General features: G+C 40.5%; 2 protein-coding genes across 3 annotated transcripts in view; both read right to left on the bottom strand.

Moving 5' to 3' along the window:
- The window catches only part of ect2 (epithelial cell transforming 2), a 59,813-nt gene extending 42,557 nt beyond the window's left edge, over positions 1-17,256 (bottom strand). For both annotated transcript variants that reach the window (XM_080431969.1, XM_080431970.1), the window contains exons 1-9: positions 17,119-17,256; positions 15,462-15,628; positions 13,609-13,685; positions 9,610-9,699; positions 8,014-8,187; positions 4,857-4,946; positions 3,754-3,861; positions 2,163-2,236; positions 1,178-1,308 (exon numbers count right to left, since the gene is read on the bottom strand). In XM_080431969.1, the coding sequence (XP_080288095.1) occupies positions 1,178-1,308; positions 2,163-2,236; positions 3,754-3,861; positions 4,857-4,946; positions 8,014-8,187; positions 9,610-9,699; positions 13,609-13,685; positions 15,462-15,594 (877 nt within the window). In that variant the 5' untranslated portion in view covers positions 15,595-15,628; positions 17,119-17,256. The remainder of the gene's footprint in view (positions 1-1,177; positions 1,309-2,162; positions 2,237-3,753; positions 3,862-4,856; positions 4,947-8,013; positions 8,188-9,609; positions 9,700-13,608; positions 13,686-15,461; positions 15,629-17,118) is intronic.
- Positions 17,257-22,385: 5,129 nt separating this feature from the next.
- Positions 22,386-27,753, bottom strand: part of mcf2l2 (MCF.2 cell line derived transforming sequence-like 2) — a gene marked incomplete at its 3' end in the record, with an annotated part of 129,764 nt that continues 124,396 nt past the window's right edge. The window contains exon 32 of the mRNA XM_080431964.1: positions 22,386-26,510. Coding sequence (XP_080288090.1) covers position 26,510 — 1 coding nt within the window. The remainder of the gene's footprint in view (positions 26,511-27,753) is intronic.

Here is a 27,753-nt window from a genome sequence, read left to right as displayed (position 1 = left end):
AGAAGAGCAAAGTTGGTTTAATCATCTTCTCGACAGCAGAATAAAATGGTTCATGTCCCAAATTGTTGTCCTACCAACACTGTAGGACAACAAATTATAAAAAGCAGCCCAACTTACACCCACACAACAACAAAAGGAATCAAGGATTATTCACTCACATTCACTGAAAAGAGAAGGCCTTGCGCAAAGATTATATTGATAAAAGATTAACATAGGCCTATATTACAGATATCCAATGTAAACTTTCAATGTTTTTGCAAGTAGATTAAAGAGAGCAATTCAATTTATATTAGAGACCCTGGTTATGAACATAGAAAATTCAATCAAGGTTAGAGGAACTGAAATTTTGAATTTGATTGTGTTGCAGTTGCAGTGACAAAAGCTTTTAACTACATGTGTAATAAACCACAAGTACATTTACGATTATCCGGTTAGCCTGATAAGTTATTCAGTCTTAGGTCATAATGGGCGTAAGCCAATTAATACGACTTCTGCTCTATCTTTCACATATGTAGCTGTGTAAAATTGTCATGATTTTTCAATGAGAAATTGAAAGGTTGCAGACCTTTTTGTCCAGGCAAAAGAGAAATAAAACCTTTTCCATGGTGTGCCAAGTGGCTGGAGAAGAAGAATCCCGGATCAAACTATCAGCAACAGTTGTAGGTTACGTCTGGCACGATCCAGATCATTCAGATACTGGATAAAATAACACCCTCCACACACACACACACAACTCCAAAAACTTCACATCTTCTCCCACGAGTCTTTTGTTCTCGAATAAGTGGCATCCCTCCAAACAGAAATGGCTATTCACTATAGCACTGGTTCCCAAACTTTTTAGCTGAAGACCTGCCCAGGACCCAAAATAGTGAAAATAGACTATCTACAAGCTATTTAAACAAAACATTTATTTTATGTATTTATTCATTTATGAAATTATTTTGAAATCATTTAAAATGTGTTTTGGTTTTTCTTTTTGTGGGGGGGCTTTATTTTTTTTGAAATAATTTTTAAAAAATGTAGGAAAAGGAAAAGGGGGATATACTACTCGCGACCCATACAAAACAAATCGGTCCCCGACTGTACACTGCACTACAGCACTTGAATAGTAAGCATCATGTGAGCAAAGCTCAGCACAGCAGGTGACCATGGAGTGAGGAGGAGGAACAGCGCTCACCATGCTTGAGCGTCCTCTCCTCCATGTTGGCCTTCTCTTCTTCCGAGAAACCCAGGAAGCTCAGAACACAGTCTTGGAACGGAGGCACCTTAAACTCTGTACGGAACTCCTTCTCTCCTGCATGAAACGATCTGGTGGGGATGGATGGAGAGATTTAAAAAAAACGCATTAAAAAAACAGCATGAATTACTGTGAAACTCTGCTTTGAGCGCAGGCATATGTCTTAGACCAGCTGATACTAACTCAAAGAATAAGAAGAAAATCTATCTCATTCTTTGAGAGCAGTAGAGATTGTGACTCGGAGGCATACCTCGTGCCTCCGACCTGTTGAGCATTTATACATACATTATTTATTCAAAATTATACAAAATCAAGGTAATTTGGCTTTATGCATATCATTGAATGTTAAGCTACTTGTATAGTCTTAACTGTAGTGACATTTCAATTAAATGTAAATGCACACGGTGACATGGATACCATGGTCAAATCGGAGTCTGAGGACTGGGTGGATGGATGATATTTTGGGCCAATTTTACTTTGTAGTACGGTAAAACTGTATCTCTCACTGAAACCCACTATAATTTGTGGCAATAGACACGGTCATACTACAACATATAATTATAGTTCACTCTGTTTGACACACAGCGGAATATCCTCCCAAAGTGGTGTCGACAGATAGAATACAGTGGGAAAGGGACAGTGTGTGTGTGTGTGTGTGTGTGTGTGTGTGTGTGTGTGTGTGTGTGTGTGTACTGCAATGTAGAAGTAAAATACAAAAGCATTGGTATCAAAATGTACACAAAGTATCAAAAGTAAAAGTACAAAAATGTTTGAAAATAGCCGATCTACAAGCTCACCACACGTTGCGACGCGTTTTGTGAATTGTACTTAAATACAGTAAATGTCCAGTAAATGTAATGTGTTACTTTACACCACTGTGTGTCTGTGTGCGTGTGCGTGCATTAAAGGTGGACTTTGGACTTACACTTCATCCCTCTTCTCCCAGGCCTTATCGATCCATGACGGAGTGAGGATAGGTGTCCCCAATACCACTGCCAGCTGAAAGCAAGTTGAAGGGAAATGGAACACAGGGATGGAGAGAAATACAGAGAGGAACAGAGGGAGAGGGAAGAGAAGAGATGGTAAACAAGAAAGGCAAACAGGAGAACACAATATTGGTCAGATCAGTGAAAACAATGACAGGACAAGTCGCTGGTTAGCAAGACAATCTTAACAGAGGAAAAACAAACGACAAGTTTCACAAGTTATAAACTAAACTCATTCCTATCACTGTTCGCAGGGTAACAATCCGTTTCCATTACTTGTGGCTGCTGTGTGACTCATAATCACAGACAGGTACAGTTTTTTTCACTTTAGGAGGAACAGGAGAGAAGAAAAAGAAGCCTGTCAGTTCAAACAGCTGCGGTTTTCCGGTTCATTTACAAATCATACGGAAAATAGTTAGGACTGCCTGTCAAAAAAAAAAATCATTCCCCATTATGCAGGAGCGAAAGCTTCACTGTCTGTTCATGATGTCAGAGATGTGGGCGGCAAAGGGAAGTAAACAAAGAGCAAACTAAACGCAAATCCGAAATCATTGCGCGCCGTGTGGTATAGCTAGCACAAGAGAATTGTGTTTAATGAGAGAGAGAATCAGTGAGAGCATGAAAACGACCTTTTTATCAATTCATCATCTATCGATCTTTCTATCTGTGTCTGAGGCAGAACGAGAAGCAGCCCGTCGAACCCATCGTTAACAGTATCCAACCGGGGAACTGAATTACCACTTTCAGAGACAGTGGCACAACACAATTCAAGCTGATCTCAAATGTATTAATATGAAGCGGTTTGCACAAACAAAGAAGAAGGCTGTGGAGTATTCATCTAAAACAGTGGTTCTTAACCTGTGGGACCCAGGGGGGTCCCCAAATGATTTTTGGGGGGATCCCCAGCAGAAGTGCAACATTGTTTTCTCACTCAACAGTAAACAAACCAACATACAGGATAAGTGTGTAGTGTTTGACTTTTTTAATACCTCTGAAATGAAATTGTCATTGAGGCAAAAGTAAGCCATTCTTCAAAAATGTTCAAACATTGGCCAAATATTACCTAAGAAAGAGGCAATATTTTTGAAACTGGCTCATCTACAAGCTCACAACACCTCGCGTCTCGCAACACTAACTTGTAGATCAGCTATTTTCACAATATTTAACTGTGAAACCGAGTCAGACTAAATGTAATGCATCGACTCCTACACGTCCAAGCGCTTATCAGGGTGGGGGGGTCCCAAGTTCACATGATTATATTTTGGGGGTGTCGCGGCTTGAAAAGGTTGAGAACCAATGATCTAAAGTACAAGTAGAGTGCTAACTGCAACACACAGACCAGTTTTTCCAACACATTTCCCCTATTCTTTAGCTAATTATCTCACAACTAAAGACTGCGGGGGAAACACAAAACACCTATGAAGTAATATGAACTGAACACACTGTTTCATAATGTAGTGAAATATTGTACAAAATTCCCATGTCATTATAAAAAAACAAACTGAAACACTGAAAAGGTGTGCATCTGACCTTGTATTTCTCTCCGTGAGTTGAGTGGGCGATGAGATGAGTGACCTTGGAGCTGAAGTCCTTCCGAATGGTCCCGCCCATGTGATGGACAACATTTACCAGTTTCCTCTACAAGGAACACAGGAAAATAGACAAGCTCAGCACCAGAGGAAAATGTGCACCCAGTAGCCACTTCATTAACCAACTCAATCCGGGAACGCGTCAGTGTCATTTTAGATGTCTTTGGCTATTAAAAAAATAGCAGATATGCAAGCTTGTTTAACTCAAATCTTTGCTTCTTGGGGGGTCCCCTGGAATGAAATATTTTGAGATGGGGGTCCGCGGCCAAATACATATCATTTTGGGTGGTCCTTGACATGGAAAAGTTTGAGAGCCACTGACATCATAGCAACATAAGTTTTTTCAGAGGAACTGTTGGGATTTGGAAGACATTTGTAGAATCCACAGAAGCAAAGATTTGAGTTACAAATGTTAGCTTGAAAGATGTATATCCAAAGATTTGCACAAATTTAAGATTTCCCAAAAATTGCAGATCATAGCACGGCACCAAGTGCCGCACTACGAGCTTGTAGATCTGCTATTTTTGAAAAATCATGAACATCTGTGCAAATCTTTGAATATATACTTTTAAAGTGAACTTTTCTAACTCAAATCTTTGCTTCTAGGGATTCTACAAATGTCTTCTAAATCTTAACAGTTTTTTTGGACCCCCAAAATGATATATATTTGGGCCGCGGACCCCCATCTCAAAATATTTGGTTCCTGGGACCCTCCCCCAGAAGCAAATATTTGAGCAAATGTTCGCTTAATTTTTTATATATATATATATATATATATATTCAAAGATTTACACAAATTTTCACGATTTAAAAAAGAATACCAGATCTACAAGCTCATAGCATGAGCTTGTATATCTGCTATTTTTGAACAGCCAAAGAAATCTAAAATGACACAGATTTGTTCCCGGATTAAATGGGTTAAACATGCCATGGTGCATCTCTGTTAATGCTAATGTTACATTTAATTAAAAAAAAATATGCCATTAACACAGCAGTGTACGATGGCTCAGCTGGAGACTGAACTTGTGTCCACGGTTAACTCACCACTTTCTCTTTGTCTCTGAACCCGGTGAAGCACAGAGAAAGGTTGAGCATGCTGGCGGTGTACAGGGGGCGGCAAGAGAATGGTAGTGGCTGGGGAGACAAATAACAATAATCAGGGCAAATATGAAATCACAGGAGGGGGGCAACAGACTGTTCAACCTGGGGTGAGCCAACAGCACAAAAACAGCATACAGTGGCACTGGCAACACTAAAACTAACTTTATTGTGCCTGGCTAGAGGGCGTAAAGCAAATAAACAGACCAGATAAATGGCCCGATATGGATGACAAACAGCAAAATGCTTTAATATTGTTTCTCCCTGCCGTTATCAACAACTATACTTCGTAATGATGCTTTATGCTGCAGTCACTGTGTGTGTGTGTGTGTGTGTGTGTGTGTGTGTGTGTGTGTGTGTGTGTGTGTGTGTGGTATTGATAAATGTGCACAGTGCTCTACATCTTGTTGATAGCAGCAATGGACAGGGCCTATTGCTCACTAAAGACATCAGTGTCGTATCTAAACCCTCTGTCAGACAGACAGCACAACAGAGACAGGGAGAGGTTGGGAATTCTCTGTCATCATGACTTTGGACAGTCATGTATTTCTGCATCCTGACTTTGTCTCCTGTTATTCCCTACTGACAAAGACACACACCCCTCCCATTATACGGCATATACACACACACTATATGTACTACTCGGGGACCACACAAGTTGGGAACGAATCGATGCAAGTTGGGGTGCGAATGCATACCCTAACCGGTTATGCAATACCCGTTGTGGCAGTGTCTGTCTGTCTGAGGCTGATTGGTGTTTATTCGGGCAAAAGCGAACAGCAACCTTCAAATGCTCACAGAATAATAGCTGCGAATCAACAATGGCAAGGCTAGCTGCCTGAAGCTACCATGATGTTTGCCGGACAGTTCCGTGATGACATTATGTTAATCCGAAAGTGTTAATCAAATGCGGTGTTAATAAATGAGGCCTATGATAATGTGATGAGCAAATTATTCCTCAGCATTGATTGTTGCCCTTGTTATGCCGTGCCTCGAGGGACGGCATATAAGCTCAGGCAGCAGGCTGATACCAGGCTGAACCAAGGCATAGCCTTGGTTGCAAAACCTCTGGCAACCACGAATACCAGAGTTATTATTTATTAGGGTATTGCCAATTGCCGATGACATCATGTATTGGCAATCTGAGATGATCGCTGATTGCCGGCACCTCTGCCAATGTTATGCTGACCGTTGGTCCAGTCCTTTTCACTTTAATTGATTGCAAATTATTATCCGTCCATTGTGGTAATCCACGACTAATTTCCTAAATATGAGTTTAATTTGTTAGAAATCCAGTCTCCCATCTGCACATTGTATCCATGTGAATAGACTGACTATTGAAACACACTGAACTGCAATGAAGGGTGCCTACATAAATTATCACAGCCTACATACCTGTACTATACTATTTGAAAGAGAATCTATTTAGCAAATGTCACTCCCAATACAGTTTACGACCAAGTTGTTTAAAGTGGTGATAACAGAATTCAGAGGGATGTCCTTCCACTCGGAATTCATTAGATGCAGTTTAATAGAATCAACGTTTCACAAGGCAAGCTGGTTGTATAAAATATTTGTATTTGGAGCAAGCTCTGCCTTCTTTACCAGATGGCTGGAGTGGGCTTTTTGCCAAGGCCATGTCTTGATGCTAGCTAGCAGCCTTGGAAGGGTGTTAACAGACTGGGAAAAAAAGCATAGAGGGAATGCACACCTGTATTGGTGAGGTGCTGGCGAGAGCTTGTAGGGACACAGCGTACCCCTGTAGGTTGACCGACATTTCACCCAATAAGGGGGTGGGGGTATATACATAGGGGTATACTATCTGTATCTGTATATACATATATTTTTGTCTCCGCCAGACTATGTTTTTGCCCCCATCCGGCACTGTTGGACCGATCGGCGTGAAACCAAGTTGCACACACAGTCCCAGTAGGCCAAGGAAGAACCTCTGTCCCCAATTTTTCAAATGTATCTCATGGCGACGCTATAACAGTCAGGGCCCCTCTAGGGCTCCCACGATTACAAATTTAAGTTGACGATTAATTGTCCCTCAAATAATTGCGATTAACGATTTAATTGTGTGTTTGGCATTGAACATTATGAATAAATTAAGCCTTTTAGGCTTCGTAATAAAAAAATTGCACGGGGCAGATATGACAAATAACTGAAATATTCAATGAAATTATTGACATATTTAATACTTTTATCAGAAATAGCTGATCTACAAGCTTACAACGCATTGTAAGCTTGTAGATCAGCTATTTTTGCTTTTGTTATATTTGAAAATGTGTTAACATTTTTCAACATGGAAACAATAATTGCGATTATATCCAATAATTGTGATTAGACGATGATGTAATAATTGTGACAGGCCTTCACGTTTTGGCCTATAACTCTTTAACCGTAAGTTGTACAGACAAACTTTTTTTCCTGGATTCCTTGGATCATGACACAACTCCCCAGTTACCCATTAACCCATTTCAAACTGACAAGATTTTCAAAATGCGGTTACTAAAACATTTTTTTTTTAAGTTTTAGAAAGGCTAAAAAGACAAATAAAGTAGTAGAAGTCTAGTAGTATCACTGTGTATTCGCTATCACTACACTATTAGTAATGTTACTACACTCCATTAAAATTGAATGGAAATGTTTTATTTAATAGTAAGTTTTACTATTACTACAATTTGTGTATTTGTGTTTGAGTGTATAGTGCATATTTAGTGCAACAACAGCGTTTTTTGAAATGTATGAACATAAATGCCAATATATGGCAAGTATATGCAGAATATATGCTGCATATATGCCATATTCATGTTCATATATGTGCATATAGGAAATATATGTCTCATATATAGCTTATGTCTACATATATGCCACATATGTGGATATATATATATATGTACATATGTAGAGACATATATGCAGGCAGGCAATTTCGAATAGGTCACATATATGATAAACATATATGTTGCATACATAAAAAAATATGTGTTCATATATTTCCTTTCCGTGTGCACTGCCCAGAAAAGTTTGGGAACCGCTGCTCTAAGAGCAGATGATTTACTAGTACTAGATTTCTCAGAGCAGTCAATCCAGGACCCACCTCTTCCATGGCAGCGTAGTGTAGCAGCACAGGAGGTCCAATGATGCGCTTGTCCTGTTTGTAGAGGTCGCTGTAGTCATGAGAGTCAAAGTCTGTGAGGACAAAGACTGTCTCGTACTGAACGGCGTCTCCAAACTCCTGGATGCTGTCTGTCTGCATGTATTCATTGATGTCCTGGAAACAAAATGCAGAACTAGTGATAAATGGAGATGAAAAGGGTGCAAAGTTTCCTGCATGCACACACGTCTATCAGTGACAAATAAAACACATACCGATCCGTATTTTAGCCACACGCTGCAAGGAGCTTTTACTGGTGTCAGTGGAGTATTAGTGTCACAGACAAGTCACAAAAAGAATACACCTGTGCTTTGGCAAATACGGTACACATTTTCTGTAAGTTATATTTGAGTCCATTACTGACAGCTTGTTAAAGGAAGGTTCATAGTTTTTTCTCCCCCATGTGTAATGTATAATTCAATAATTGGCCGCATAATGGAGTCTGTACATACTGAATACATTGAGACCCATCTGTTCACTCAACAGTAAGTTGAAAAAGCTTAATTGCCAAAGTCTGAGTATTCCTTTAGTTTTGTTACAGAAGGCTTTCCACAAAAGTGGAGAAGACAAATGTAATAAAAAATTACTTTGAAGAAACACTCATTCACTCCCTCCCTCCCATAATACGTGTACATTCATATTCTCTTTTTTTTCCCTTTCACTCACTCACACACATACGCACCCTGATGAAATTGGTCAATGCCTAATGCAACGATCAGTGTTGTGCTGCCCTCTCAGATGAAATAAAGTGTCACTCTGAATCAGAGTCTGTTCTGATTCAGAAAAACAAGAGTTGCTTACCTTGAATCAATGACTTCAATAACAGAGGGCAGAAATTAAATCACCAATAAACTGCCAGGCAGCGATCAGAAAGAGCCGACCCTGCTGGCAGGTTGAAATTAAATTGCCACATGTAAACTTGCTCATAAAACAAATTACCTCAGGAAGATTAGCTACACCAGATTACAGAGTGTGAGAATGGGTGAATTTGATGCACATTGTAAAATGCATTGGATAAAGGTGCTAAAGGCAGCGATGGTGTGATACACACACACACACACACACGTTAGAATCACATACATCATATTCATATTGTTAGCATCCATTTGGCTGCATGTTAAAAAGGAAAAGAACAATGAAAGCTTGTTAGATGCCTTCAGACCTTGTTAATGATACATTTTCAGAACCCGTCCTTGTGTGAGGACCACTTGTCCGGGACCGAGCTTCAACTGACTTTTCTCTTGCGGACGTATCATAATCACTTTATAAAAAAAAGGCACTACGTTTAAATCTCTTCACATGGATCTATCTTAGAGGTCTGACGGCATGCTACAAGCATTGACATTTGAGTGCAACACCATTACCAAACTCACACAGTTGAGTAATTTACCCACTAATCAACACACCATCCGTGACGTGATCATGCACAGCGGGTGAGTGATTGAGTGTGTGAGGCTCATGCAACATTTTCCCAGCGGTGGTCCCATCCGGAATCAAGTAATTTGGACAGACAGAAAGACAGACATACAGGTACTGTACCATATTGACTATAGATTTTATCATCGATGTATGCTCGCTGTCCGGCTCGCCTCTTATCTTTACCACCGGCACCTCCATCTCTCTGATGGTCTGTAAAAACCAAGCAGCAGGAGCTAGACATCAAATACTGGACCAAAGAGAGACATGGAAAGAGCAACAGAGAGGAAGAAAGTGAAGGGGATGACATGCATTTGACAGGGGATGGAGAGCAGGGGGAAGGAGGGCGGCACAGAAAGAGCGAGGGATGAGAGTGTCTGAAACAGTGTAAGCCAGAGGGGTGGAACGGTTAAGACTGAGAGAGAATAAAGAGTAGGGGAAGGGATAGATTGACAGCATTAAAGAGATCAGGACAGAGGGATAGAGCACAGTGACAAAGCATGACAAATGAACACGTAACAGGGAGGGATCTGTGGGCTGGGGTGGAGGAGAGACAGACGGGGTTCAGGAGGGATAAACGGAGGAGAGGAGAGATCGGCGCCACCGCAAATGCCTGAAAGGCAGAGGAGAGAGACTGGTGCTCTTTTTGTCCCAGAGGGAGTGACCAAAGCGATGGCTGGTCAATCCAGGGAACCGCTGACAGATCCATGTCTGTGGATGTCTTTGCATGCAGCAGCACTGCAGATTGGCAATGAGAGATTTTTTTTTAAAGCAGCCTCCCTCCTCCAGAAGTGCACGCGGGAGCACCGGAGGCCCGAGGATGCGGACGTCCTTGCAGCATTTCAGTCTGACAATGAACCTCCTGAGTCACCTTCAGTGGTGTAAAGTAACTAAGTACATTTACTCAAGTACATTTACTCAAGTACTGTACTTAAGTACACTTTTGAGGTATTTTTCCAATTTCCAATACTTTTACTTCTACAGTACTCCACTACATCTCAGAGGCAAATATTTTACTTTTACTCCACTACAATAATTTGAAAACTTTAGTTACTTGTTACTTTGTAAAACACTCATTAACCAATTCAGACCTATAATATACTTTGGCTATTTGAAAATAGCCGATCTACAAGCTCACAATGCGTCTCGATGCAACGCATTGTGAACTTGTAGATCTGCTATTTTCAAAGGATTTTAAACATTTGTATACTTGTGAAATGGGACATTGTAAATAATGAGTAGTTTTACTTTTAGTATATTTTGTATCAGTATATTTTGATGCCAATACTTTTGTACTTTTACTCAAGTCAATTTTGAATACTGGTACTTTTACTTGTAACAGATTATTTCTGCATTGCAGTATTGATACTTTTACTTAAGTAAAAAAATTGAGTACTTTTACCACCACTGGTCGCCTTCATCTGGTGCTGCAACTCAAAAAACACAGACACTGAAGAAGAAAAAAAAGTGCATATCGCATAGGAGTGTGTGATGATGATGATGCCACAAGGCTGTGTAACCTATTCCCATTTCATCTCATCGAGAAAAAGTCTGCCTGCCCCCCCCTCCCCCCATCCCCTCTCACAACACTGAACTCAAGTTCTGTAGAGTCTGATGACATTCTAATCTTTTCTTCCAAAGTCAGTGCAGAGGAGGACGAGTGGGGGGGTGGTAGGGGGAGTAGGGACAGACACCAAAGCAAGCAGACAACAGGCAACTCATAGTAGTGTTGGTTTGGGCTTTGTCAACAATTACAGGTCATCCATTAAGATTTTTCAAGGCCAATACCGATTCCGATATATAACAGGAAGGCCGATATCAACCGATTTATTTCTCTCTCTTTCTCTCTCAAAGACTCTGTATCTAAAAGAGGGGCATCTGATTCCACTGCACACATGCATTTCATTTTAGGCAGACATGTTTATCGTTAATCCTATTTTACATTTCAAGGACTTTAAGCACACTTACAGAGTAGTGGTGTTGGAAATGTTTTTGTTTTTTTATGCATTACAAGTACATGTGGGGAAATAAAATTAACTACACTGGATAATTAATTGATTTTGAAACGAAAAAAAGCTTAACCGCCATTCCTGAAATAGTAAAAAACGCAATCAACGGCTTGACATACAAGTGAACTTGATAGATCGAACTACCTCTATATCAACAATATGAAACTTGAATGTGCTGCTACCTTAGTCAAGGCACTTCAAAGAACTCTGCTATGCTGGCCCACAGATCTATCCCTCACATCTCCAAGGCTGGTTGGATAAAGAAATAAAACAAATCTATACTAGATAAGATGCATTTAACTTTGAAATCACTTCCTTTAACAAAAAATAAACTCCTCTAACCAGCGCAGGAGAGCGGATAATATTGCCTCATACTGTGATGATAATAATAATATGAAAGGTAATCGGTTAGAGAACGGCGGGATGTACACAGACCAGCAGCTGCTAAAAAATAATAACTGTATCGCATATAGGAGTGTGTGAGTATGCCCCACGCACGTAGAACCACAAGCCCTGACCCCATTTTTGTTTCATCTCCCAGAGATAACGTCTGCACTTGCTCACACAAGCCCCCTTAAATAAGAGTGCTGTTGCGACAATCTTTTCTTCTTAAGTCAGCGCAGAGGTGGAGTTAGGGTGGGGGGGAGATGGAGACAAACTATTTGGCAACTCATAGATTTGGTTTGGGCTTTAACGGCAGTCCACTGCCGTCGTGCACCTTTAGCTGAGCTCTAAAAAATATGAAACTTGGCCAAGGCTACCCTACAAAGAACTCTGTTATGCACAGAAGTCAGAAATCCTCTAAAGCTAGATCTATCCTTAACATCTCCTAAAGGCTGGTTGGGTCTGGGTGGTGGAATTTACTTTTGAAAGCACTCCCTTTAACAAAAAAGCACCCCTCTAACCACAGCACAGGAGCATGAAACTCCCTCATTCATACCATGATAATATGAAAGTCATGGAGTAGCGAATGGCGGGGAGGTTCACAGACCAGCCACAGCCAGCAGAAAACCAGCCATTTTGAAGAAGTACAGTAGCTACAATTGAAGTCTACTACAGTCTGGCAAAGCTCCACAGGGTGCCAAATATCACACCCAGAACCTGTATGAAGTTTAACCCAGTTTATCGCTGCAGGCAGGTGTGTGCGTGTCGCGGAGGAAGAGAATGTGCATTTTTTTCCCTTAGTTTAACAGCGCTCGTATTTTCCCCTCATTTCAGGTCATAAATTGTCCTCCAAAGGACACAAATCCAAGTCAAGTGCCTATTTTGAGCAATACACTCCTCTCAATGCAGTCCCCTGATCAATTTAAGGATCTGTCCCAAATAACCTTTTTCGAGCTTCCCTAAAAACATCAAAAATAAAACCTAAAAAACAATTATGTCTTTCAAGTATATATTGTGTTTGTTCACTAACAGGGGTCTCTCCAGGTCTTAAGTAAAGAGAAAGTAAATGTTCAGGTGGTTACAAATGTCATTAAGTCAGGAGAGAGAAACCCACAAAGCTCATTTATCAGCTTGTGTTCCAGACAGTTCCAATTTTGTCTGCTCATTTATTAGTTTCATCACTTCCAATGCCACTTATTTATAATGTATCGTGTATGAGTTCTCTCTCCTGATTGGATGAAATTTGTAATCCAATCTGAAAATGTATTTTCATCTATTAAAGAAATGGAGAGACAGGGAGACATCGGTTACTGAACAAACACTCTCTGATTACTATTGTAATATAGAGTTATTTAACACATATTTTAACAAAATATATCACTTACAATTTTTTTTAAATGTAGTGGTGGTTATATTACTAGTATTGAGAGACGCAATAATGACTTGATATTTTTTCTACATAATTTTCCCCAAACACTGTGATCATGCTAAAGTAAGGACAATATAAACCAAAAGAAACGCTATATGGTCTAACTGGGCCATAGACTGGGTAGACTCTATGGGATACTGAGCCATGCATGGCTCAGTGTCCTATTTCTCAAATCTAAAGGGATTTTTTTTTACCCCTCAGAGCAGCAGTGTTGACAAGGCCAGCATACAGAGGCCTGCCATGTTAATAGAAGGCAGCGGGCCACAGCAGACCTTCTCGTCCAATAGAGGAATAACGTACCTGCATCGCTTTGACCAGCGCCTCATTTCTGCCCGCTTCTCCCACAAGCACCACCCTGGTCACTCTAGGCAGCATGTCTGAGAGAACGAAGGGGGAGACAATTAAACACAGAAAAGGTTTACAAGGCACGCACATCCAAAAGGTTAAATTAATCCCAGGTGCTGGACAGAAGAACATGATCAAATAGGAAAGTAGAATCCGCACACTGGATCATGCTCACACAGTTAATTTATTGGTTTACATGGTGGCATTTCAAGCGTTGAAATGCTCGGAACATTACCTTGCTTGTAATGCAATAAATTAACTATGGGAGCATGATCCAGTGTGTGAAGTGCAGCAGACTCTACTTTTCTTATTAATAATTAAACGGAGACGACAAGGCAAGAAAGAAACGTGTAGGGCTGAAAAACTATAGATTTTCTTAGCGATCATTCTAATGATTACTTTTGCGATTACTTGAATAATCAAGAAGTACAGTTTTTTTTAAAGATAAAAAATCAATTAACCAGTTAAGTGTTATTTTATACTTCATCACACAACAGAGTCGGGCAAAACGAGTGAAAATTGCGGATCTACAAGCTCACAACACGTCACGTCGCGACACGTTGTAGATCGGCTATTTTCACCAGCCATATTTTTTTTGCTTTTCGCCTACAATGACATGCCCAAAATAAGGATATATTATTAATCGATTATCTTATTTAACAAACAAAAAAGCACTCAAAGAGATCAGGCTTTCTCCTTTGACTGACAGCCTGAGGTAAGGGCCAGTCAATAGGCCTGTAGCACTCATTGAAGTAGCAAGGAGACACAGTCAGAAAAGGTTGAGGATGGAATGGGGAGGAGAGGAGTGGAGAGAGAGGAGGATGGTGGCTGGTTGGCTGGAGGTGGAGTGGTAAATAGCAGAGGCCGTGAAATTAGCTTCCCCTCCGGTGGTTTCAGTGGCTGGTGGATTCAGGTTGTCAGAAAAAGAAAAATCTGGTTGAAGTAAGTAGTTGACTTTAAGACAAGCTGGCTACCTGCCCATGTGACCAGATACTGACATAATTACCTAGCATCAGTAGTCAAAATGTATCAGCATTTGGTCAGCATGTGACATCGCTTGTCATGTGGCCTGCCCTCCTCATTTAAAGGTAGGGTAAGTGATTTTCTTTGGTTAAAATAAGTGTTAATTAGCTCTATATTCTGATAGTACTCATTGCTATAGAGTGTTTGTTCATTAAAAGGAGTCTCCTCGTCTCTCCAGCTCTTTATAAAACAGACAATGTATTTTCGTTTCAGTTTTCAATCAGGATATAGATTAAACAAGTGAAATTGGAAGTGATGAAACTAAGAAATGAGCAGGCAAAATTGGAACTGGAACACTATAAAAAATTAAGCTTAAAAATTGGTACCTTCTCCTGATTGGCTGAGATTCTGACACCTACCGGAAAATGTATTTTCTGTTTATTAAAGAGCTGGAGAGACGGGGAGACTCCTGTTACTGAACAAACACTCTATAGCAATGATTACTATCAGAATATAGTGCTTTAACCTTTTAACAAAATACTTTTTGTTTTAACCAAAAAACATCACTTACCCTACCTTTAAACATGAAAATTCAGGTAGGAGTGTCAGTCAAGCTAGTAAGCCAGAGGGCAGGGAAGGAGGTAGAAAACAGACTGCAGAAGAGTAAGCATAAACAAAAAGTGAAAGGCAAGTGGTACTGGGAAAGAAAGGCAAATGATTGTTTGCACACTACTTCTCTGTGTATTATTCATGTGTATTAATATTCTACCTTTTTCATGAAAGAAAGGGAGAAAATTAGGATGGAGGGAGAGAATAAGTAACAAGGCCAATGAGGCCACGCTAACCTTCATTGTCCTCAGATGCCAGGCCCAGAAACTCTTGGTCCTTCGTGGTTTCAGCAATGTTTGAGTCGTAGACCGAGGAATCCACCAGCAGACTCCGAGCTGTCCCCAAAGTCACTATGCTGCTGTCAGCCATGACAGGGACCAAAGGAGGCACCAAACTGTCCAAGCTATCAAAAGTTAGAGGGAAAGACACGGAGAGCACAGCAAGAGGCATAAAAGAGTAAGAAAGCGCATCACAACAGAGAGAAGAGGGGTGAGAGAGAAAGAGGGGAGAAAACTGTCAAACCAGAGGCAAGAAAAAGAACTTTGCATGACAAAAAAATGTGGCCCGAGTCTGACAAATCAAGTGGAAAGAATTAGATTCTATTTGCAGACTAAACAAACTCTGTCAAAGCTGCGCAATGTGGATAAAGTAAATTAATTTAAACTTTTAATCACAAGAAATGCAAATGCCCCTGTAGGTAAATCAAAAAGCAGGCAAGCAAAATACCCCGACATTGTGACAGTTAAGCCTAAATACATTTTCCATTTTCTCTGTAGCGAGAAAGTCATGCTAAAATCCAATCTAGCAGTTCCTGTAACAGTGCTAACTGGAAATACATGCATACACTATAGAACATGAAATAGGGGCTTTCAGGGGAAAACAATTATATATTTATATTATACATTTACAGTATGTACAGCGCTCGGGGGGGGGGGGGCAGTGGTAAAGTCCCTGCCCACCACACCACCACAGAGGTTGTGGGTTCAAATCCACCGTGGTGCATCCGGCTTTGTCGAGCGTCAATGCGAACGCAATTGGCCTGTTTCTATATTTGTCATTACATGTATTCCTACGGGCTGGGGCAGCACCTGTCAGCAGGGAGTGTTGGACGGGCCCTACGTCCTCCTCACTGGCAGGTGAGTCAATAGGACACAACAGCAGTGACAACACACAGAAATGTGTGTGGGGAGGAATTAATTGGCATAACGACTAAATTGGGGAGAAAAGAGGGTTTAAAATAATTGGCCATTCTAAATTTAAAAAAAAGAAAAGAAAAATGAATACATGTTATTCTAAATGTGCACACCTAGAGTAGCAGCACTGTCAGGATGATTTTTTTTACTGACTTTACTTTTATTTCTTATACATTAGATTTTCCTCCAACAGAAAATATGCTGATCAATTGAGCAAGAATCAATTTCAGATGTTGACATTTTATTGAAATACAAGTGCTGCCTGCTGAATTATATTTCGAATGTGTCAATGTCAGGGGACAGAAATGTCCCAAATGTGAGGAGTCTGTTATTATGCATAAATGTGTAGTATTGGCATCAAAATATACGTTGTGAGCTTGTAGATCGGCTATTTTTGAATACCCTAAGTATAAAATAGGGCTGAAGTGGTTAATGTATGTTTCATAATATAATAATTTATATCTGCAAAGTAACTAAAGTTTTCAAATAATTGCAGTGGAGTAAAAGTACAATATTTGCCACTGAGACGTAGTGGGGTAGAAGTCAAAGTATTGGAAACTGTCATTACTCCAGTAGAGTCAATGTTACCTAAGAACAGTACTTGAGTAAATGTACTTAAGTTACTTTACACCACTGCTTTGTTTAACTGGTTAAAACGCTGCATTGTCACCGGGTCATATTTGAAATAAACCAAACTCACCGTGTGTTTTGATGATAGCAGCAAACCTTATTATTACTATTAGAGCTACACTGGCTGGTCCACCAGGTTAGCTTAGCTGTCCAGCTATAGCTGCTAGCTGCTAGCCAACGGGCTAATTAGCCAGCAATTCAGACGAGACCCGGAGTTACGGTTTCGACTCGAAGACGCTTAAAAAACGACTGTAAGATATTGATATTTATCCGCTACCACTGACTTATGATGTAAATATACGCCGCGGTCATCGGGGTGTAAAGTCCGACATCTCCAAATGCAGCTAATGTAGTTTGTTGACAGCTGGTGTGGTTTAGAGGCATTAAGCTACTACTGCAGCCTGTTGCACTCTGAATTCAAAAAGCAACGCAAACAACGCAGCTGCGCTCTGATTGGACGAAGGTTCAACGGAAGCGGAAGGCGAGGCCTCTGATTGGTTCGTTTATTCAAACCACGATGCGGCCACCGTAAAAAAAAAAAAGAAAAGAAGAGAAAAGGAAATAAAAAAAAGAAATAAACATGCAAAGAAGAGTTGAAGAATGATAGTGGTGGGAAACGTACTACAAAAAATACTTAATTAAAAGTATCAATACTGCAATGTATAAATGCAAGAAAAAGTCCAGAATTCAAAGTTTACTTGAGTAAAAGTACAAAAGTATTGGCATCAAAATGTACTTGAAGTACCAAAAGTAGAAAGTACTCATTCTGCAGAATGTCCCATTTCAAAAAAATAAATTTAAATGATGAAAATCCTTTGGAAATAGCAGATCCACAAGCTCACTCTACATTGCAGAGCGGGCTTGTAGATCTGCTATTTTCAAATAGCCAAAGTGCTTAAACGTTTTTTTTTGTTTGTTTGTTTTTTGCCCAGGGTCCACAGGGAGGTGTCCCGCGGTCCGGTCCTGGACCGCGGTCTGCCTGTTGAATACCCCTGGAATGAGGTATTTTCAAGTGGTAAGTCAAACAATAATATCACTGCTATGAAAATAATGAAGCAGCATAGGTGCAGTATTTCATGTCATCTCAAACTATGTCTGAGATTATGTGATTAATTAAGTTAATAATAACATTAATTAATAATGTATATATAATGTAAAATAACTGATTTGCAAATAATAATAATAATACATTATAATATTTAAATTGCCAAATTGTCAGCCCGTATTCCCCTTTCAAATGTGAAGAACCCATTTATATGGGGCTTCAGGGAAAACAGCCAAAACAGCCACTGTGAAAAGCATGGGGTTGTGTGTGTGCCTTGGGTTTCACAGCATCACTAAACAAAACGGTTGTTCATTCATGGGGTAGACCAGTGGTTCTCAACCTGTGGGTCGGGACCCCCAGGGGGATCCCCATGTGATTTTGGGGGGGTCCCCAGATGACAGTGAAGTGACAATTTAAGGACTTTTACCTCCTGAAAAAAAGAAGAAAATAAAGACCATCACTGCATCAAAAGTCACACATTGGCCAAATTGTCAAATATTATAAGAAAGAGGCAAAACATTTGAAAATAGGAGATCTACAAGCTCACAAGGCCTCGCGATCGGCGCTGTGAGCCATATCCACAAATGAATGCACAGCATAGTCCCACAATGAAACAAAAAAGGAAGAACACAGATTATAAAGCTTTATTGTGTCTTATTCATTTGACAGATCTATTCAAATATATGTTTATGAAATGTGTGTGTGTGTGTGTGTGTGTGTGTGTGTGTGTGTGTGTGTGTGTGTGTGTGTGTGTGTGTGTGTGTGTGTGTGTGTGTGTGTGTGTGTGTGTGTGTGTGTGTGTGTGTACATTTATATGCATTCTTGTAAATAAAGACAGCAATGAATCAATCATTGCGTGTTCAGGGATCTAAGTAGATTGTGTTCATCTCTACACAGTGAAGAACACTTAACGGCTGGATGGGAAACTAAATAGGTAATTGTCACAGACACTAACATTGACCATGTCAAATAGGATCAGAACTTCTTAGAAATGTTCTCAGACTAGGACATTTGATATATCTATAAGCCAAAAGCATGCCTGTGTGTGTGTGTGGTGTGTGTGTGCGCGTGCGCACGCGTGTGTGTGTGTGTGTGCGTGCGTTTTGATTTCTCCTATTCCCATTCTATGCTAATTCTGGAGTTCACTGAACATATTTATTTGTTATTTCTTTGTAAGTTACATCTGATCTTAGTGTAATGTACTTTTTTGTGATGTACTGAAATGCTTTGGTAGTAATCTCATTCAGGTCCATGAAGTCCCTTTGAACTGAAAATGTCTTGTATTGACACTGACTGACCATTTCTAACATCAAAGTAATGTTTGAATGAGACTGGGTGGCCATGTCCGTGTCCATTGCTCACTAGTAGCAGTTGTAGCTGTTGGCTGCAGCTTGTGGGGTGCAAGGTGTCGGGCATTCACTTAGGTCTGAAAATAGAGAGGACAGTTCAGTCCACTGATGGAAGCAGCCACCAAGAGTACGATGGCACAGAAACAACTCAAAGTGAATATCTCCGACTTGATGTGATGTTAAACGATACTTCCACTTTCCTTTCCCCTTGTGTGTTTGGCAAGAGAGCTTAAGAGTGGCAGTAGGCTGCAGGGGAGGGGGTCAGAGGCAGCAGTGTGATGGAAACAATGACAGAACACATTACTGGGGATGTGATTGGGTCTTCAGCCTCTGAGGACATCTTGAAATCTCCATCAGTAGTAATATGCGTGTCAACCTCTCTGCCAGCTTGGAGTTTCAGAGTTGAATCACCTGGCAGTTCAGACTAAACATGGAGAGAAAACCATGGGGTCATCACCATGCTGGCAGTGGCTTGTGATGGACATTTTCGTCAAATTCGTATTTTTTGCCACAGACCTAAAATATTACAGGAACACATAGGCCTTGCCCTAAATCTTTAGAAACTAATGTTCCATAGTGTCTATGCCAATGTGTAACATATTTCAAAATGATAGTATTTCTGCATTAATTAAATCGGTGTCCTATACGGTAGGTTTTCTTCAGAATAAGTAGGACTCCTACCTATTCTGAAGAAAACCCAGAGACTGGCAAGTCAGCCACGTAATACTGGCTGTACAATGCAGCATGGACAGTCCAAGTCTATTCCATGTTTATTTCAATAATTGGGTCTCTTACCAGTGCAGTCAGTGCTTTCATCACACATTGCATGAACAAAATAAGAACATTATAATTTCTGTCTGTATAGGGGACAGGTGGTGATTATGCGTTCTGCTGTCTGCTTAGGCTCGCCACACTCGCATGCCGCGCTGTCTGCCAGGCCCCACTTCTTCATAGTTGACTTGTGCTTTCCTTGCCAGGTTGATGGTTGCAGCCTGTCACCGGAGGCTGTAACAAGGACTGGCAGGTTGGACACAGGGGTGGGCTTCAGGCAGACGGTTATAATCGAGAGAGTGTTGTTGGTGACCCTTACGTAAAAATTGTTGTGCCACTGTCATGATGCTAACCTCTTCTTTCTCCTTTTTTTTAACAGATATTTTTCTGCCTTTATTGATAGGATAGTGGGCTGACAGGAAATGGGGAGGGTGAGTGTGACACACAGCAAAGGTCGTAGGGATTGGGAGTCGAACCCGCGACACACTGTCAAGCTGGATTACCAGCATATGTGGTATGCACCTGGACCGCTAGGCCAGCGGGCGCCCACGACGATAACCTTTTCTTACCTTTGTGTTCATTTCAGCTTTGGCAGCAGTTACCAACATTTTGCAAAAGGCCTCAAACATCATTAACCCCCCCCATTCACCCATCAGAAAAGGCCTCAAAAATATACTGTAGCTCGCCATCCCCCTTTAAGAAAAGGCCTCGACTCACAGATACCCGGCAGTCAGAAATGGGGAGTAACAGAACTGGCAAATAGTGCCCTTCTCTTAAAACATATATCATTATAGCTCGTCTCCAATGGACATATTGATCAGCTGAAGTGAAGCCCTCAAAAATTACAAGAGTAGTGGATGAAGGCAGAAGCTCTGCTGCACTTTGAGGAATTGTCATAATGCTCACATATCAGACTAGATCATGGGAGGCAATTTGTCTTTAAAAGCCTAAAACCTTCGGTGTTTGTTTAAAAAAAGCTAAAACATAATTAAGTAAAATGACAGGTGCAATTGTAAGGTAAGGGTCAGTTGGGGTAAGAGTTAATGAGTCAGAGAAGCTGATTCAAAAAAAATGAGGAGTACTGTTCAGTCAGCAACTCTAAGCCATCTCCAATTTAAAAAAAAAGTTACCCTAATTCATCTGTGTGTCACTGGTGTCTAAGGCTGCAAGAGCCAATCTGGAGCATTTAAAACTTTATAACACACATCTCCTGTCTCTAAATTATGATTTCATCTGGGCACAGAGGGAAGCAGATAAAAAAGTTAGCACCAGTCACAGACAGAGCGAATATGCTTTAAGTCTAACATTAATAGCTTGTTCCTTCCCCTTGAAGGAGTAGCAGCAGAAGCCTGGCTGGAATTATAATGACGCAGCGGCGGCGGCACCGCTCCACCATACCTGAGCCAGCCATTGATCACTGACATAAGACCAGAAATACACCAAGGCCTTTCAAAATGCATGTATTTCATCACATACTTGAATGTACAGAAAGTCATTTACACTCATCACTTTGATGGCCTTGTCCACAGGAAAAAAAAGCAGCAGTGAAGAATACAGTCTGTTTTTTCCCCCTTCCCTCCTCTCTCTCTTTCAAATAATTACATTTCATTTTAATACAGTATTAAATCATCATAAAACTAGCTGTGGCACAGCGGGGCCGGGATGCATGGGGGGGTGGTTGTGGGGTGCAGGGGGAGCAGTCACAGAGCTCGCTGTGGCAGCATGTGAATTCACCGCCTGCTGGCGCAGACTTTAACCCATTAAGACCGGGAACGCATCTGTGTCATTTTTTAAGATTTCTTTGGGCTATTCAAAAATAGCAGATATACAAGTTACGAGCTTGTATATCTGCTATCTTTGACTCAAATCTTTGCTTCTGGGGGATTTTACAAATGTTTCTTTTTTGAAAAAACGTATGTTGCTATATATGTATATCAGTGGTTCTCAAACTTTTTCATGTCAAGGACCCCCAAAATTATGTATTTGGCCGCGGACCCCCCCCCCCATCTGAAAATATTTTGTTCCAGGGACCCGCAGAAGCAAAGATTTGAGTTAAAATGGATATATATATATTGAAAGATTTGCACATATCTCAAATGTTTTTCAGCTCGTAGCTTGTATATCTGCTATTTTTTAATAGCCAAAGAAATCAAAAAATTACAGATTCTTCCCCGGTGTAAATGGGTTAATAACGTCTCGTTTGAATGCCCTTCCTGTTCTTGACACAAGTCTCGTCTGTGAGATATAGAACACAGCAAGGTGGTGAAAAAAGATCACTTGGTTTTTCTGTTTTATTTTTTTCCTCAGTCTCCAGGCCTTTCTGTAGCGCTGAGCATCAGTAATCCTGAGGGTCCAATCTCTCTTTTCAGCTGATGGCAAACTGACAATGTTTTCTCACCATCTTACTGGCACCCAACATTCAAGATTTTGATTTGTGATCCCTTCTTTTGCCTCTCATTCATTGGTCCATGGCGACAGACTACAAAACGGACTAAAAAAAGAACTCAAGGTTGATGCGAAGGGATTGCTCCGTGATTGCATCAGTGTGGAAGAAATTCTAAATGGTTAAGGTATTGAAATGCACATGAAATAAACACAGCACAGGTTACACAGCATTCAAACCTTTATAATTTTGCATATAGGAGTGTCACTAATGTTTGCTGTATTCTGGACCTGCAAATGGTCTGGACCCGTCTTGGGGAATAGCAATTAATAATACTTTAACATTAGGGACTGCTTCACTTAAAACGAATGACAGAGAACACTAGAGGATGTTCCATTTGTTGAGGAGTTAAGTAGGACCATACATCATTATTCTATGGACCGACATGACTGGCCCCCAGCCCTGAGTTTGAGAAACAAGGTAATATAAACGAGGACCTTTTACTCAAACTAAAGTATGCCCGTATGCAATCTGAAATATTCATGCTTTTTTTTTAAAGTTTGAAAACAGTGTCAAATGATATATTAAAAAACAAAATCAGTTTATGAATGCATATTATCACAATTAAAAGTGGTGAACTCTTATAAATATGTACATTACAATGTAGACTGTAGTTTATACACACTTAATACATTCTAAAATATGAAACAATGGATGATTAAAAATGCAGTATGATGCAATAGAATTGTCTTTACAAAGATACAATCTGACTTTCATTTCCGATAGGATACACAAAATATACAACATGTTAAATGCATGAGAAACGCTAACGTGTGTTATTTAGGAGACTGCTGCCTTCCGATGCAGGCAATTTAAATGGCAGCACCCTGAATTACAGTGAAAGTGCACGTGAACATGATTGGCAAATCATGGTTTGATGAAGCTCATACTACTATACAAAGTGAGAAAATGGGGCACTTGATTTGCTCGAATAGCAACCATTTAAGCCCCATTTTAAACGTTGTCGCATGTGTCGTTCCAAAATAGTGAAAACAGCCAAACTACAAGCTCACAATTCTGTTGTGAGCTTGTAAATCTGTTAATGTTATTATTGCACATTTCTGCAAAAAAAAATATATAATTGCCCATAATGACATGCCTAAAATAGGGACGCCAGGTTGATGGTGGTTAAAAAAGAATTCAAAAGATCTGCCCAATACTATCAGGATCTGATGAAGGAAAGCATTTTGAGTAGCAAACTAGTGAGTCGTCTCATTACAGTGTAATTGCAGAAAGAGATCTGTAACCTAAAACGCTACAAATGGAACATGACGTGGATGTTTCTTATCATTTGACCTGCCTTCAAAAATAAGGTGCGATGCACAGAAAAGAGGCACATGTCAAACATATGTAAATAGCAGGAAATATACAAATACACAGCAGTCATACAGGAATGGATCTTTACATGGCTGATCGTTATAAAATACTGAAAAATTATAATGTCACATGAAATGGCGCAACTGTGTCGTTATGCAACGTATTCATTCGCATTTGAAATAATCTCTTCTTCCACCCTCCCTTCAGATCATCGAGTATCCATGATCTGAAGAACTTTTCAGAGTTATATTTTCCTCTCGCAGAAAGTGTGAAAACACAATTCTGTTCACAAAAAAAACCCCAGCCGAGTTGGTGTTAAAAAAACACCCCCTCATCACATACCAAACAGCTCCCTAACCCTTTTTAGAACATAATTTCGGATATCAAGAGTACATAAATATGATTCATCGAAGAAATGGTTTGTTTGCTCAATTGACATTTTCTAAATGACAAAAGGTGCTATAGCTTCTGCTTCCGATATCTCTACAACCTCAGCACTGGTTTAGGGTCTTTTTGGATGGAGAGGAACGTCTCCCTGTTCTCGATCGATCAGATTATGTGTTTCTTTAAAAAAAAAACTCAGCTACTACTTTGGATTCAGCAGGATGGCCTAGCCTGGCTGCAGCTAGGAGTATGCAGACTCATTAAGGTTTCATTTATACTCTGTAGTACGACAGTCACTTGTTCAAGCGAACAATGCATCATGCATCAATGCATCATCACCGTCATGTGATGGATTATAAAATGAGCCTTACAGCGGGGGTTTGAAGATCAAAATACAATCAGTGTGACACGTCTGTCAGTCAGTTAGACAGGGAACAATAAACTATAGGATCAGGTTGACTTGATGGAAACCAATCATCAGGACAGGTACAGCTACCACAATAATGTATTCATAGGTGAACATGAATTCTGAATATCAGTTTAAAGGAGTAGTTCACCCACAAAATTACTTATTTTCTGTAAATTAAATCCTTGAATTAAAAAAAAAACTGCATTCCTAAGGCAATAATTTGATGACTGGCAGAGTAGGAAACTCATGGTCTACCGAGTCTCCATATTGACCGATGACCCGGTCATCAAATTATTGGCTTAGGAATGCGACAAAAACTAAAAACATTTCCATAAATTCAAGGTGTGTAAATGACAGAAAATAAGAAAAGATGTGGGTGAACTACTCCTTTAACTGCAAATGCCAAAAGGGGAAAGAGCCTTTGCAACATGCCTACAGTGCAGACGTCATATTCATAGGTTTGTATAATTAATCAGTTGCATAATAGCTGGGCTGTGCTCTTGTCAGGTGTAATTATAGAGGATAAGTAATTAAAACAGGTGTGTTTGTGTGTGTTCAGGGACACAACCTCTCCACCTCTCTATTCATGAGAGGTCATTGAGCAGGGTGAACGTGCAGCAAAAGGCACCGCAGGGATTCTGCTCTTAGAAAATAAAATTACTGGCATGAAAGCAAAACTCATCACTGTGGTATATGATTAATCTTTCAGCTAATTCAAGACCTCTGCATATAAAATGGTCACATTTCTGAGGATATAATTATATGTATTCCTGACATACCGAGACCTAAAGCCCCACACACACAGTTTTGAGAACAGGTGTTACGTGCGGTAACTATGTGCGGTATGGCAATATGATGGGGCCCATGAGAGATCAGTGGTACTGATGGCATGCATGACAATCAGTATCTATCAAGTCATTTTTAATTGTCCGAGTCCTAAAAGTCTTCTGCAGCTGAAGCAGGGCAGGGCTAGAAACACACACATCTCGTCTGAAGTGTTCAGCTTAGCAGCATCAAAAGGCACCTAGCTGAGGCCTAGTTCCCTACCAGTGAACTAGAGGGATGTGCATTTAGTGTTATCCAACTCAGACACTATCTGATTTCTTCAGGTATAGAACATAGCCACTCAGGCATAGCATGTGTTAGTCTTTTGAATAAACTGAATTCATCACACATGGGGATCTGAAGTTCTCCCTATACACCCGTGTCTGATAACAAGTGCCATTTCTCCGTGCAAATACTCCACAGCTGGTACTTGGTAGTTCTTTGATCTGTGAATCATATATGGCTTTCCCACTGTGGAATTCAAGCATGTTTCAGGTTCCAGCATTTTCCAGAGGGTTCGTAGAAAAGCTAAAACATGTCAGTCGTGGAAAAACTGTCAGTTGAAAACAACAGTCATCCACGTTTGCAGTCCATTGAGAAAGGGTACTGTTGGAAAACTATCAAAGTTGGCTTTGTTTGTAGTCCAACATGGAGAAGTACAGTAGAAAAACAATAGTCCACAACTTTGTAGTCCAACATGGACCATTAGAGTAAAAAGAACACTCCAATAGTTGGCCATGTTTACAGTTAAATTAAGAAATACAGTGGAAAAACCACAGTCAACCACGTTTGTCTTCCAACTCAGTTATCTACAATTGCATCCATGTTTATCTGCTGTCTTGAGACACGTCACCCCAGGTGCTGGCTTCATTGTCATCTGAATCTGACAGCGCTGCCGTACACAAATCACTGAAGATATCTGCAAGGAAAAAGAAGAAACATCAAGAGTCAATGACAAACTCCAATTAGCAGTTGGCAATACAAGTAATATAATGGTTGCCAAGCAAATGGGCATGAAGGCATACAGGCAAACTGTGGCATTCAAACAGTGTGTTTAAGGTAGGGTTGCACAGCCCGGCTGCAATGCCAATAAAACATAACAGACCAAACAATGCAGCTTTAATAGGAGTGTAAAACAAGGGCACATAATAGTGAGACATTCAATATCTACATCAATATCAGTCAGTGGAGTGCATAAAGAATTACAGCGAAGGCAGACTCGGGGCAATCAAAAGTGAAAGGTAAAGGGGCTGTTTGTAAATGGATTCCACTTAGCCAAAATATTGCAGTCAACTGCCAATGCATGGAACTCTGCCCCTCTTAATATGAAAACATCTTAGAGAGGGAGAGAAAGGGAGGGGGGGGGGGTGAAATGGAGAAAGAGGAAGACAGGGCAATAAAGAGAAAGAGGCAAAAGCAAAGGATCGTGAGACTAAATTAGGGGGAAAGAAATGGAGAAATAAATAAAGATACTAGTATTACAGAGGAACAGAGCTCCATAGTAATAAAAAAAAAAGAAGGCTGTGAATGAAGAAACACTTCCACAAGGAACAGCCTTCAAGCTGATGTGGAAATGAGGAGATTAAGCAGAGAGGGATCAGACACTACAGGGTGGATGGAGTGAAACATTAAAGCGGGAGAACACTGTGGAAGAGAGAGAGAGAGAGAGAGAGTGAGTAAAGGAGAGGGAGGAACAGGGCAGGGAGGGAGGTGATCGTGCTGCAGTGAGTGACATCATGCTCTGCTTACTCAACTCCACAGCCAAAAGCTTTTTCCAGTCCCACCCGCTCCATCCTTCCATCCACCCCGAATCCATCCAACCACACTCCCTTCTCCCCAAGCAGCGGGCCCACCTAATCCCTCCGCGGCTCCCAGCCCAAACTGCCATGAGGGAAGCGCGAGGAAGTTTGAGACTGATTTATACACATCAGCAAAGTTTCATGCGATATAGGCTGAACACGTTACAAGCGCATTTTCAACAGTGTGACAAAAGCAGTTGAAAATACGATATTTTTTGTTGGGACGACGTGCCGCAAGACACTTTTTGTCGCCAAAGCACAAACTCGCTCATAAAAGGAGTATGAGTGAGATGAGGGAGTGAGTTGAGGGAGCGGTGGGTGTGAGTGAGTGAGTGCGCGGTAGCAAGGCTGCCAGTGGTTAGT

Source organism: Gymnoscopelus braueri (genome assembly GCF_963280865.1).
Source record: "Gymnoscopelus braueri genome assembly, chromosome: 6".
Classification (NCBI taxonomy): Eukaryota; Metazoa; Chordata; class Actinopteri; order Myctophiformes; family Myctophidae; genus Gymnoscopelus; species Gymnoscopelus braueri.
The sequence above is the reverse complement of the archived record's forward strand: the minus strand, read 5'-3'. Positions and strand labels throughout refer to the sequence as shown.